At 37.7% G+C, this 14,375-nt stretch overlaps 2 protein-coding genes across 5 annotated transcripts in view; one reads left to right on the plus strand and one right to left on the minus strand.

Annotated features, from left to right (window-relative positions):
* PEK (pancreatic eIF-2alpha kinase) overlaps nucleotides 1-3,322 on the plus strand; it is a 41,718-nt gene extending 38,396 nt beyond the window's left edge. The window contains exon 17 of the mRNA XM_083143378.1: nucleotides 945-3,322. Coding sequence (XP_082999504.1) covers nucleotides 945-1,067 — 123 coding nt within the window. The 3' untranslated portion in view covers nucleotides 1,068-3,322. The remainder of the gene's footprint in view (nucleotides 1-944) is intronic.
* A 1,984-nt stretch (nucleotides 3,323-5,306) lies between these two features.
* Nucleotides 5,307-14,375, minus strand: part of LOC146004254 (uncharacterized) — a 39,200-nt gene continuing 30,131 nt past the window's right edge. For 2 of the 4 annotated variants that reach the window (XM_083142936.1, XM_083142939.1), the window contains exon 3: nucleotides 5,307-5,651. In XM_083142936.1, coding sequence (XP_082999062.1) covers nucleotides 5,491-5,651 — 161 coding nt within the window. In that variant the 3' untranslated portion in view covers nucleotides 5,307-5,490. Of the gene's footprint in view, nucleotides 5,652-7,144; nucleotides 7,319-7,690; nucleotides 7,739-8,818; nucleotides 8,957-14,375 lie in introns of those variants that run through there. The other 2 variants (XM_083142935.1, XM_083142937.1) reach the window with 2 other exon arrangements.

The raw sequence follows: 14,375 nt of genomic DNA on the forward strand, positions 1-14,375 counted from the left end.
ATATCACACATATCTTACAGAGGATAAGGTAAAGAATAACCAGGGTAAGAAAATCATGCATTTTTATACAAAAGTTGGACGTTCCAGTTCCGAGCACAGCCGAAGCCGGGCCGAAGCTCACCCGATCTCAAGTCGGTCATGCTGCCGCTATGGATGATGGAGAAACCAGCAGCCTCAGGCGATTGAACTGGCTGCGATTCCAGATCGGATTCCTTTTGGAGCATTCACTTTACTCGATTTTCTACTCCATTTATTCTTTACATTCTCATCTGTAAGGTATATGTTATATATAGACATATTCTCCGAAATCTCATCTTTACATTGATGTACGATGCACATCACATTTTTGTTTCGTAACTGCTGTCACGATTCTTAAAGTTACCCTTTGCAATGGGAAACTCAATGAATTTGAATAGAGAAATAAAGTTTTTATTTGTTTAGACTCAGTTCCAGCTCGTTGTCTGCTGTGACGTCACACTAATACAGCCCATAAAGTTTCCTTCAAAATCTAAGTGGGCACCTTATTCAGGGGTGCAGGATAGTTGAGTATATACTGTAAAATCATCATATAACACTGTACTAAAACCTGAAATATATGACTAATTATTAATATTTTTTGTCCTAAATAATTTATATTTTCTCGTTGAAGTGTGATTTTTTTTTTTTTTTAAGAAGTATACATTGGAACTTAATTTTATGTTTGTCAGTGAACCAAGATGAATAAAGTTAAAATGCGGAAAATTGTAAAATTCGTTAAAACTTCTTAACATATAGCTTTATTGGGACCATGAGAATTTAATGTAAAATAGAGGTTCCACTGTTATGCTTTGTGAAGATTAAATCAGAATTGAACTAACACAATAATTTTGAATGATATTTTACTGTGCAGTTGTTCATAACTTGAGGACATTGTGTATAACGTAATCATATTTAATTGCTTTTAGGATTCTTCCATTGAGGAGATGACAGATGAACTCCATTTTAATCTTCCCCGAAGAAGAGAGAGTAGCAAGACTTACTCTTTTTCCAGTTCGTCAAGCACAGAATCTGGGGAAGCGAACTTGTAGCATATAGTTCGTAACTCTTTCCTCACTTTCCAATTTCCTGTGATGTTGTACAGTTACATTTTTGTGTTGAGGACACACCAGTGTTGTGTAATATGGAAAACATTTTGCTACAGTTGTTTTAAAACTGTGAAAAAATCTGAGTATTTGTTAAAAATAGTTACTTCAAAGAGTCTAGTGTGGAGAACTAGATCGAAATGAAGGAAGAGACGGTTGTGTTTTGATTATTATGTTACTTTTATGTACCCTGCCTGTTAACTTATTTTGTGTATCATTATTTCAGATACAAACTTGCATGATGTTTTTTTAATGTTGACAGAATACTTTTGCTCAGATAAGTATGCACGTGTGCGTGAATAACATATGAAAGCATCTTTGACAAAACTTAACATTAATTTATATATAATGTATTTTTAAATAGAAGTGACCGCTAGGATACATACAACTTGCAAAACATAATTATGTGATGACTTTGAATCAATGTGTCAACAAAGCCTAGTCATACCTAATACTGTATTGTCAGTGTTAAATTTATTGCATTTGTACACAACATTCCATGTTAATTTGCTGCATAACAAGGTAAACACTGTCATCATGAAAATGAAACGAAACTCCCTTGTTTGTAATGAAAATTCATGAGTTTCTCAATTTTTATCAGCATTTATATGAGATGATAAGCCTGTTATCATAATGTTTGAATTGCCTTTGAATGCATCAGGCTATTCAGAGAATAATTTTCACTAGGTTTTTATAAAGAGGCACATATTTGTGATAAATGTATTATTGTCAAGAGTCTTTACACTTTAACTGCTTATCGTTACCACCATTGTGAAAGCACTGGCCATACCAGGAAACAGTACACCCTCGTCAAAGAAATCTACTGCCTGATTCTTTACTTGATTCTGACAGTAACAAATAGGTCTTTTTTTTTTAAGCTTACCAAAAGTTTTTTTCTGAATAGTCCAATAGATGCAATCATCAATTATTAACTGAAACATTTTGTAAACTTAGTTTCATGTATTTACAGATGAAAATATGGTTTATTATGTTTGCATTCATTTAACTGTAGCATAATATACCTTTAGCAACTGAATTTTATTTTTTCAATACTTTGACACAATGCACATGCTTTCTTACATTGTTCGAGGAAAATATATTATTATCCACTATCATTACTATTATTTATTATACTGTGCTGATAATGTAACGTTACTGCATGTTATAGTGACATCTGCTTTGCCAGGGATCAAGCTACCTCACAGTTTCAATCACTTGCAAGAATGTAGTGTAGGTATCTGTTACTTGTATCTAAATTTTTTCAGTGTGTATAAATATAGCAGTGATATTTGTTAGGATGTCAACACTGGCTTCAGTGCTATAAATAGTAAGCTTGCTTTTTTTTATCAGTCACTTAAGAGACACTTTTGACTAATATTGGAAGTAGTCAGAAATGCATGGGACAGAAAAGTAGAATTTTGTTGTTCTATTGTCTGGTCACAAGTTTAAAAATGTTGACAAGAGGCGAGAATCATATGCTCTTCCATGTTTTTTAATCATGAGATATCTTATATATATATTTGAACAGAGAAGTTGCTGTAATGTGTATAAAAATACATACTTAAAAGATTTTTTTACAGTTCTAAAGCTGTAAATATCTTCTTCATTATGTATTTTTTTCCAAGCTATTTTTCTTGTGCTGTCAGCTTCATAGAACAAAATTGTACTGTTTTGAGCACTTGTATGTGACCCACAGTGCTTCATTTTCATGATGGCAGAATAGTTGTTCTTGTATTTTCCAATTTTCCTCTATAATGTTTATATTTTCAACATTCCTTTTAATAGATTCTGTTGTCAATTGTTTTTATGGTATGTATTCTTGGTGTGTGAGAACATGACAGTTATGTTTTTTCCTCTTGATATTCATGAAAAGCCCACAATGGATGAAGAAGTATTATGATTGTACTGTCAGAGAGAGAGAGTATTATGCATAATGTTTGTGGTTCAAAGACTGAATTACTCGCCGTACTTGTAAATATTGTAAATAGATCTTTGTGAATCAAGTGCAGCCGAATGTAATGTTTTGTTCTTTTTAAGTTTACTGCAATAATTATAACATGCCAATAAGCAGATTGTGAAAGTTGTTAGAAAACATCCATGATGCATAAAATGCATAATAAATTCAATTGGAGTGATCAATTCAGTAAGAATAATTGGCACTTGCTATATTACTTCAAACAAATAAAATCCATTCAATCTGATGTATTTTTCTTTATTCTTACTTCACTTGAGCAATACATTTTTTTGTTCCTTATTTTGTGTAATAATCTGGGTATTGAAGAGGGTAAATATGTTCTTTATGAAGTGAAAAATTGTTGTTAGAACTATGCATGTTTTCACTTTCTCATGAAAAGTCATTGTCTTTCACAACCTTGAAGACAATGCTAGTCTTTTTCCCTTCAGTTAGAACCAGAAAACATTTTGATTTTGCAGTTTTTGGCAGTTGTTTTTCTTTTGTTTACTTTAAGTTTTTAAACTGGATTTTTCTCCTTCAGAGTTATTTTGTGCAAATTTGTCTTTGGAAAGAGAGAAAGCAGTATAATCCTGTTAGGGACTTGTGTGTTTGTGATCGCCCTTTCATCAGGTTGATCTTTCCATCCTCATCTTTGCAATTAGCCAAACGTGGTAGAAAAGCGAGGTAAAATAAATCAGTTGATTTTTTTTCTTTACCTTCTAAACCGCAAGATGTCCAGTTGTATGACAGTAAGAAAACTTCTTACGTTATATATGCCGGCAACATATTTGTTAAAAACAACACACAAGTAGCACGATAAAAGACCCTGTAAGAGTTTGTCCAAGCTTCCGATTCCAGACACAGCGAGTAGCATTAGTGGAACCTCGACTGCGTCCCATTTGCCGTGTCTCGACCAGCCCTGATGGTGATTCCGAGATGGAATCAAAAGCTTGGACAAACTCTGTTATTTTATCATGATATTTGTGTGTTGTTTTTAACAAGTACGTTCAGTTATGTTGAATTATTCAAGTACTTTCACAAGGACACAACTGTTTTGTGATTTATGAAAATTGTAAGTCATCAATTTCCAAGCTCTGCTCAAGGAATATTAAGAAAGCAAAAGTGCATTTCTGTGTTAAGTACTTAGTTATTTGTTGACATCAAACACCAAGTTAGGCAGTCAAGTAAAATAACTTTCAGAGTGCATCACTTGAACCTACCCACCATTATGAAAATAGTAGGTCAGGCTATCAGCTGGGTGAGTTCCAGATTTCGTCTCGCCAACATTAAATCCATGAATGTGCAAATTTTGATTTTTTTCACCTAAGTGCAGTTTCTGACTGTTTCTTGTTACTTCTGTGGTAACTCATATGACCTAATGAAATGCCATAAGTAGGTACACAGTTTACCGATGGCAACATTTATCCAAGTGTAAACGTGTTCTGTTTTTTTTCCCAGGATAGTAAATATTAAAATGGTTTTACGTTCTCAAAGTAAAGATCACATTCATGGTTTTGGCATTGGCTTGACAATATGGTTCCAAACTTTTGAGAGTGAAAATCACTCTCGTCTTCATGGGTTGATGAGCATGAAACTAGGTTTTATGTAGTTGGTGTGTGCGATGGATCTGGTTTAGGTGATGGATCAATCAGGCAGGGTGTTCTCTCCCACGTCCATGATCTTGGTCTACCATCACAGCCAAGCCAGGTCCATTTCGAGTTCTGCATTCCTGTTGAGGTTGCGCTTTTCCCCGTGATTCCAGTAGTTCGATGACTTGTTAATGAGTTGAATTGTGAAGTCAGTTCTGTCACCCTCGCTGGTATACTTCAAGAAGAATAATCTTTGGAATGCACGTGGAGTTACTCGCAAGCCGCTGCACCATCTGCCTGCGAACTGAGACCGTTGTCGAAATTCCTCCTCCATTCATAAACTTGCAGTGTGTTTAGCATACAGAGAGATACTGAATTTGCATTTGCAGGAGAATTTCTATAGGTTTTAGACTTCCATAGGGCAAGAAACAACCCTTCTTCATGGTGTGGGAGTGTAGAAGTGGTGCCATTTTTAAATGGCATTTTGGAGCTCACTTGATCAATGTTGCAGCCTTGAGGTCATTTTGTAAATAACAGCTGATACTTATTGTAAATTTGAGTTGTATACAGTCTATTTTAAGTTCACTAGTAAAAGTGTCTTAAAGAGAGAAAAGATAAATCAAAGAAGATGGCAATGAGTTATTTTATTTGTAATTCATTCAACGTTTCTTCTACACTATATTTAATCCAACAAGTTAGGGTATCTCTCCCTTTACAATTATGAAAAAGACTTGAGTAACAGTATGTGAATTGGTGTTATTTAAACAATGAACAAAAATGAAAGTGTTGATCTCAAAGAGAAATCAAAAAGTGCAATCAAAAGAAACTACTGCTTTATCTCTGGTCCTTGTACACATTCTGAATGATCCTCAACCACGTCAAGAAACTTCTTGCACATGGAAATCCTCGTCTTGTTTTTTTCCAAGTTTTCAATAATGACTGGGGAAATCATTGATCCAATTTCTATCTGAAGTTCTGCAGCCTCTTCTGAAAGATAAATTTTAAAAAGGTAAATTGTTCCCCTGTGCTTAGCACCATGCCATGAAGGCGTATATGGGGTGCAGGGGTAACGCCCCACACTTTCTTGATCCGGTTGTGAGTGGTGTTATGTGACCAGCACCATGCCCCTGACCACCACTACCCCCCAGGGTTTCCCCCAGGTACCCATGTTATTCGAAGCTGGGTGAGCGCTGGGGCCGCTTCCAATGTTAGAAAACTTCCCAGATCGAACCCGGGACCTATAGCATGTTAGTCAAACGTGTTACTGACTGAGCCACCGTGCCCACCAATATAAAATTTACCAATACCAATATTCTCTTGGTTGGATATAAAATTACATGTTCCCTTAAGAACATGAATGGTTCATTCACCTTCTTTATTAATGTATTAATGTAGCACAGAAGTGCAATGGTTTCAAAAAAAAATGTTGCACAAATACAGACTATTTATAGAAATATTGAATTGAGAAAATTATTGGTAATTTGCTAATACAGAGATATGCTTTTAACAGCAATTACTGATAGAATACTAATTGATTTGCTTCACCCTTATTGACTTCCGTGGTGTAGTGGTTAGCAGAGCGTGCATATGGGTGTTCTTTGTATGCGTCCTTCCATCATATAACTCCTCATCTTTGTAATTAGCCAAACATTGCAGAAAAGTAAAATAAACCAAACCCATCAATCGTCCTTCTACAAAAACAAGAAAAAACTTTTACATTAAACAATAGTAATATTTATGGAAAAACTACAACTCAGCAGCACTAAGTGGAGAATGTTAGCTTGGAGGATATTTGGTTGAGCTTTAGGGTTAACTGGGAGGATGCTTTACTAAAATTTTGCTAGGGAGCACTATCTCAGTCAATAAAAGAAAGAATATTTTTTTCTGTTTATTCATTGATTTTAAACGTAGTACATAGGGACTGGACTAGCTCATGCATGACTTATTTTAAAATATTTTGTATAACTCTTACTTTTGGTCAGAGCTCGGTGGGAATATTATACCCCCCAGCACTGCTTTTGGTTAAGTATTTGTACTTTTGTTATTTAGTGTTGCTTTTCTGCCCTTTTTTTGGATAATTGCAATGATAAGAATGAATGATTAGATGAAATTGCTGTGACACTCAGAACACCTAAGCTAGGACTCGAACTTGGGTGGTAAATTGAAAGTAGTGATGGTTGCAGCTGAATTTTATTGTAAATTCTTAATGGTTTTTGTCTTCATCAACAAGGTAGCAGGAGGAAAGTGAGCTCGCTAACTACTAATAATTAGTACAAGTACATTAAAGGAATTAAAATATAAACATTTGTTCTGTTGTTTGTAATAAGAAAGTCACCCTTCAAACTGCAAAGAAATGTGTATGGAAAAGAAAACATTGTAAATTGAAGAATAAAAACCATACATTAAAGAATTGAAAAATAAAAGTTAGGTCAAATATATTCAATTAAGAATATGATACAGACAAGCAAAACCGAACTAACCTCTCATTGTGATAATGTTATCTAGGCATTTGTACAGATCCTCCTGAGAACCATCAAGTTCAGTAATGTATCTATTATAGAATTCTGCTGCAGGTGCAGTAGGTGATTCTTGCTGTTGATCATTCACTAGCTGCATCTGTTGGTTTGTATTTGATGCTGCTTTCTCTGCCATTTCTGAAATTGAGATTCAAGTGCAATTTTAAAATATCCTGCAAAAAGCAGTTATAACTCATATTTCAAGAATTTAAAATGGGATTTAACTACAATGATGACTGGGCAAGGAAAGAGTCTAGTCACTACCACATATCATAGAAGACTTGTCAATAAAAGCATTCATATCTGGCTATGTAAGCGTGTGTTGAATTTCTAGTACTACCATAGTATTTTTTTTTAAAAAAAAACATTCAGTTGTGAAAGTACTGTGTAGCATAACCTGCCGAAGTAAAAATAAAATCACTCCAAATTTTCGCAACACGCTCCTAAAAGTTAAATATGTCCTTACACCCCTCCTCTGTGCTCCCCATTCAAGGTTTGGAGACAAATTACCTTTAAAATTGCCCTTCCCCCTGTTCTCAATTAACAATTAAATTTCCGTCAAGTATTCGAAAATAAACTTCCTAGACATAGAAAGGAAAACAAATTTGTGCTTAGATTTATTTCTACCGCTATAAACCGGAACAATTTTTTCGCAGTGCTCGTTATGTTGACCTTTGCTTCTGAATGATGATATACGCAGATAATATACGAACAGTATTAATCTGAAGTGAAACTATTTAGGTGATGTGTGCATAAACCCGAACATCTTTAGAAAATACGCCGACAGGTGGCGTGACTGACAAGTTGTTTAATCGAACGCAACATTGGGCTTCGTGGGGAAGTGAGTGATTGAAATAGAGCCCTTCTCCTTGCATATTTTTTCTCTGTCGATTGTTTTGTTTACCGTGAGTTCGCAAATAATAAAGTAGGTGTATGGACAGTGCTACTACAGTATTTTCTTGTTTCATCTGCATTCACATTTGTGTATCGTTTAGATTAGAACTGAACGAAGATATGACTGCATAAAAATATTTAAGAAATTATTGCTCGTGTGTGTATGCAGTATAGGAAGCTATATTTCTTGTGTATGTTTTACAATTTGCGAGGAAGGTCCCACTGGAAGAAGTTAACAGAACTCGACCCCGCCTCCACAGTGCCTCGGTGTTCGAGATTGAATCACGTTCTCGGCAGCGAAAGTTCCGGAATCGATTTTCTTCCTCAATATAATCTCTAATCATCATTCATCGTCGCGATTAGCCAGAGTCAAAAAAGCGATAACTTCGGAAACTCGCATAATGCAAGCCGTTTGGGGTGCTAACAAATCTAAAATAAATATTACGTGTCCACGTGATTAGGAATGTTTCGTTTTCCATGCCTACCTTCTGATAATAGTGAATATGTCGGATATAGACTGGAAGTACTGTACAAGCGAAATTGCGCACTACGAAACATGATTGCATCGACCTTCGCCACCGAGTGAGTACTGTAATTTTTTAATATTTATTCTCTAGATTTTAGTTTTTCTTGCTCGTGAGAGAAAATTGCGTGATAGCATATAATATTTAAACAGCAACTCGCCTACCCCGTACGTAGCAAAAATTATGTCCGTTTTGTGTAAAATCAAATGCACCCACTTACCTACAACAATCTTTCCTCTGAACTGTCTGTTCAAGTTCTGCATTTTAATAGCCTAAACATCTTTGTGCTACCGTGTCAAAAAAAAGAAAAGAAAAAAGAAGCCTTAAGGGCATGCGAGACAGTCTCCGCCTGGCTTTTCCCACCGAGTCAGTGTTGCCAACTTAGATCTCTTGGAGCCAGATCTGGCTCTTTCTGCAATCGTTTGCCTGTGAGCTAGGGCGCCCGCCCTCGTGCCTCACTCACTGGTTCCGGCCCACATAGACCAACTTTTGCCATAATTATACATTTTGGACGTGACGTGATATTGTTATATTGGCTGCGTCGCCCCATCCTCTCTTATATCCCCAGCTACTTTTTTTCTATAGCGCCGTGTTGACGTAAAATTGGCATAATATTGTTATCAGAGAATCCTTTATTTTCGATTTCGTACGACCATGATCCATGAGATAGGTGATGCCGCCGGATCTAGATGATGAAAACTAAGAATAAATTGTCATCAATTTAGAGTTAACGGTAATAGCAGCGCCCCACCCCTTCGACAACATACATTACTCTAGGAAGCACTTCGTAAATCTAGCTCCTTGAAAGTCCGTTTTAACTCCATTTAAGGTGAAATTTAGCTCTTTTATGCGCACCAGGTTTGGCAACACTGCCAGGAGGCAAGGAGAAATGCATTGGGCATATGGGAGTATTTTTTTATTTGTTATCTTGGGAATATCAAACTTCCGATGGAATAGAAAATGATATCAACGGGAAGAGAGCAGTTTGAAGAAGTGATTGCCCAGCAGAAAAGTCGAAACTCCCATTTGATTAGCTGTAACTTGATGTTGAAGTTCATTCCTCATAAGGAATACACGGGATTCAGAAAATTCTTATTCGTCATATCTCTTACAGGTCGTATCTTGCTTAATAATCAACTTTGAAAAACGCTTCTACCTGCCACATATGGAGAAATTCATACTCTCTTGTACCCCTACGTATTTCTTGAGTGGCATTGCCCATTCCGACGATATTCAAATAAATGCACACATGGTGCGTAACTGTTTCTCATCGCCTTAATATTCGGACTCACGGTAAATACCTTCTATTCTTCTTATGCAGCTCACTACAGGGGTGCGGAGTAAGAACAACCATCTGGCTATCACAGCTGTTAGCGAAGTTGCCTCTTGACTGAAGTACAAGAGAATGGGGCACAAAAACAGAGATACAACCTTCGGGCAACGGAGCTGATTATCTTTTGTTTATGCAAAAAGGCGCTGGTACAGGGAAACCGCACAAATGCTAAATATGTACACACAAATTCGAAAGAAACGCCCTCCCTTACGGTTATGCAACCCGGAATTTTATATCGTCTAGTTTCGCCTGGTAGAGTAGTTCCCGAGAAGAGCAGTGTTTCCAAACCTATAACTGTAGTGTTTCCAACCCTGTATTGGTTGGTTGGTTGTTGATTTGGTGCTTTAAGTCCACAATACACAGTATGACTAATCGGGACTGGACCTACAGTTTAAAGTGGGATCCGAACCCCTTTGTGCCTCCACCGGGACCCCTTGATTACAAGGCGACGACGTTACCACTGCGCCATCCAAGCCTGTATTGCTTCGTAGAAGACGAAACCTTCACGTAAACTTCTTCATTCGTGAGTTACATTTGGTTTACGGACTCACATTACAGGACACTCTTTTCCTGCATTGCATGTGTTCTGGAGCATTTATTTTTCCTTCTGCGGAGAAAATTCTGTTATTATTTTACATCTTATTTTTCGCAGCTTCTCTACCATTTATTGGCTAATCGCAACAATGAGGATGAATGATGACTCCATGAAATTGATAAGAGGACAGTCATAAAGAAACCATGGGGGCTAGATTCATATTATTATTATTACTATTATTATCTTTCTTTTTTTACTTTACTTTTGGCTAATCGCAACGATGAGGATTAGTGTATGATAAAATGCATGAAGGAACACTCATAAACAATCATACCCAGGCCGGGACTCCAACCCGGGAATTTCGGCAGCGAGATCAAAAGCCGACGGCTTATCACGCTCGGGCACAGCGGCGGCCAATTATTATTAGTGATATTGTCTTTAGTAGTGTATTTTTCCACCATATTCTTTCATACAATCATGAAACGGATGAAAATTAAAATGTTAAAATACCTGCCTACGTTTTTTTTCCCCTTCCTTTTTTGCAATATGAACACCTACTGCACGAAGCCAAATTGTGGGAATACGAAACAGAACCAAGTTAACATATCTTGACAGTGGAAAGTGTTAATGCAAAATCAAGAAAAGAGTCATTTAACAGTAGCCTGATTGCTTTTCCATTTGTTGTATGGGGAGAATTGTGTGCAATGTGTGCGTAGTGGCAGGCAAAAGAGAATACAAAGATCGAATAGAGAGGCAACACTGTCACTGTTCTGCACTGCACAGACAACGCGTCTCGTCAAGTGGGCGGGGCACTGTGGGTGCGAGCGAGCTGCTGTTGCTTCTGCAAAAAGAACACTCGCAAACAACTGAATGACGCTCCGCTTAAAATCTAGTCAATCGAGAAATAATTTGTTGAGGAAGTGAATTGAAATATAAACGCCAGAATTTGGTCTAAGCCACCTCCCTTCTCCCACCTTAAAAATTCTTGGGTGAGAGGCTACAAACTATACTAAAACTGAATTACATACAATATTTTAAGACTCAAAGTGACGTGACCTAGAACGTAGTGAAAAATCACTGGTGCAAAATTCAACATAATGACGATAAAATGAAGGTAGGAAAATGGATGTGCTAGAAAGTTTTACATACACACACACATAGTTAGTTCCGTGTAGAAGATATTTCTTCACATTTTTCTCACCTTGGCTTCCTTGAATTCACGAAACTGTAAAGCCATGAGCTCGTTAACACCCTATAATCACGGAGTTCCAGGTTCGATTCCTGGTGGAGACACAACTGCCTAGTGGTTCGGATCCAACTTTCAACTGTAGGTCCCACTTCGGGTAGTCTTTTTGAGCATGAAATGGAATTAAAACAAAATTGGAACACGGCAAACCTTCACAACACACGCGCAGAGGCCGTTGAACTTAATGACTGACAACTATTATATACATCGAACTTTCAGCGAAGCTGGAATAAGGTCTATTTGCCATGCCAAATAGTGTGAATTTTCAGTCTCGTGGCGCCTTCTATACGAAGTGCACGCAAGTTATCTAAAAAAAAAAATCAAATGTGAGGGTGAGTCGAGCTATGTTTCATTCAATAAGACTCTTAACTTAAAACATATTTTGCTCTATAGCTGTCGATTTGGAACGGGCATCTAAGATTGGTTGCTTAGCGGACCGGATTTGGAAAAAATCACGGACTGTCATAGTTCCAATCACACTACAGACATAGAAAAAAATGTTCGCATGAAGATGAGAGAAGAGGTGATCTCTTCAAATGTCTCGAAATATATAGATAGAATATATAGTCAATCAAAACGAAAAACAATGGATAATGTCCAATTAAGTCGAAACGCTGTTTGAACCGGTGTTCATTCACAGAGCAGAAGGGTTATTTTGACAAAATTCTGTTTCCCTGCTGGCTGCTTCGGGGAGAAGGGCTTTGTAACGTTGCCGCTTCTTGCCCAAGCGGTAGGCCTAATTCGTTGTTTGGCCACGAGTTCCTTCGTAGGTAAACGCGGCTACAGAGGATCACTGCCATAAAGGTGGTTCCCGCGCCGGCTGAAAGAGCGACGGGAATTTAAAGAACCATTGTCACTAACTTCAGACAAACATCTAATAATTTCCTTAGGTTTCGAAGCTGATCCGAAGGGACAACAAATACCAGAAAAACGACATGAATTAAATGATCGGTTGATCGTCCTTCTGTTGATGGATGGCAATTCATATTAACAATAATAATCGTAAGCTTATCATTAGTCAACAATCAAAGCTAATACGCATCTATTGATCAGAAATTACTAGAGTGTTAAAGTTGTTTTTGTATCTTTGTTATGTTAAGTCGCTCTTCTGCCACTTTCGGCTAATGAGGATGAGTGACGATTAGATTAAATTGATACCATGATAGCAATACTGAAGCCGTGGCTCGAACCCGGAAATTTCGTGGCATCGGAAGTGGACCATTTAACGCGCTTGGCCACCAAAGAGAACCGGCTCTGAGGCCAAGCGCGGTTAGTGGTGGACTAACGATCCAGACACAGAATGTTCCGGGTTCGAGTCCCGGCCGGACCTTTGTCAATTTCTTAATCTTCAGAAATCCCTTCGCAATCTAAGACATAACACTTTATCAAAACTTCATTTCCCTCCCCTCCACCTCAAATTTCATACTCAATCTTCCCAACAAAATTTCCATGCCAATTTTAGACATCCAGTTGATATTGCTCCCTCCAGAAAAGCAATCTAAGACGTAATAGTAATACACAAGAGTTGGGATTCCCTGCCCCCCAAAATAATTATCAATCCCGCTACCTGAAAATACCACTAACTTCATTAATCGCCCACCATAATTTCCCTATCAATCTAAGGCCTAATATGTAAGAGTTGGATATCGCCCCCCCCAATCAATATTACTTATTACCCGTAACAATTCCCCTGACAATCTACAAATTACTATTTGTATAACAGCAATGGCTAATTGATAACGTAATTGAACTTGTGCCCTGTTTACTCAGTCAAACTTCCATCACAGTCTGCGCCATAATGCCCCTCCCCCTGGGCACCACTGATTTAGAACTGTGACAACGTGAGAGGTGTAATGTAACTAATAGTTAAGTGTTAGGAATGGGTGCATGTGTGCTGCGCATTTGAATTTCATGTGAATCAAATCTGTCAATAATGTGAATATTAATGTTATAGAATATAATATAATGGTGCAGGTGTGTGAAAAAGTAACCATGAGCACCAAGGTATCAATAAGAAAGAATTGGAAAGATAAGTTGCATATGAAGATGTGTGTAATTAGTTTTGTTCTGGGATGTGGCAAAGAACATTGGTTAAACCGTGCGGGGTATCATGGTCAATACTGTGTCCACCCGTCGTTGGATTCAAGCATTGCATCTAGTCGACGAAGCAAGGATTGGCCGAGCAGATGTTTGGTCTTCTTAAACTCTCCCAAACATCAAACACGTGAGCCAGTAGAGCTTCCATTGTTCTCAGCTGTCTAGGTTCCCACTCTCTCACCATCAACGCCCAAATGTTTTATATTGGGAGATTTCGCTGGCCAATCTACTCTTGATATTCCTGGGTGCTGATTAGTGTTGCCCACGGGACGAGACGGGACAGGCTTTTAAAAATTCGAGACGAGACGAGATTGATCATGTGTCCCGAGACAGCATTTCACAGCCTTTCCACGAGACGAGACAGGCCAAAGTCTCGTCTCGTGGGCAACACTAGTGCTGATTAAACCAGATGGTGGTCGCTTTCGATGTATGGACGCTGCTGTTGTCTTGATCGAAAGTCACGTGCGGAATCTCATCTTCAAGGTGTCTCTCTCGCACGCTGGGAAGCATGTGGTTTTCCAGCACTGCGACGTATTCCTGCAAATTCATTCTCGAGGACACTTCCA

This window comes from Lepisma saccharinum, chromosome 21, assembly GCF_977018435.1.
Source record: "Lepisma saccharinum chromosome 21, izLepSacc3.1, whole genome shotgun sequence".
Taxonomy (NCBI): domain Eukaryota; kingdom Metazoa; phylum Arthropoda; class Insecta; order Zygentoma; family Lepismatidae; genus Lepisma; species Lepisma saccharinum.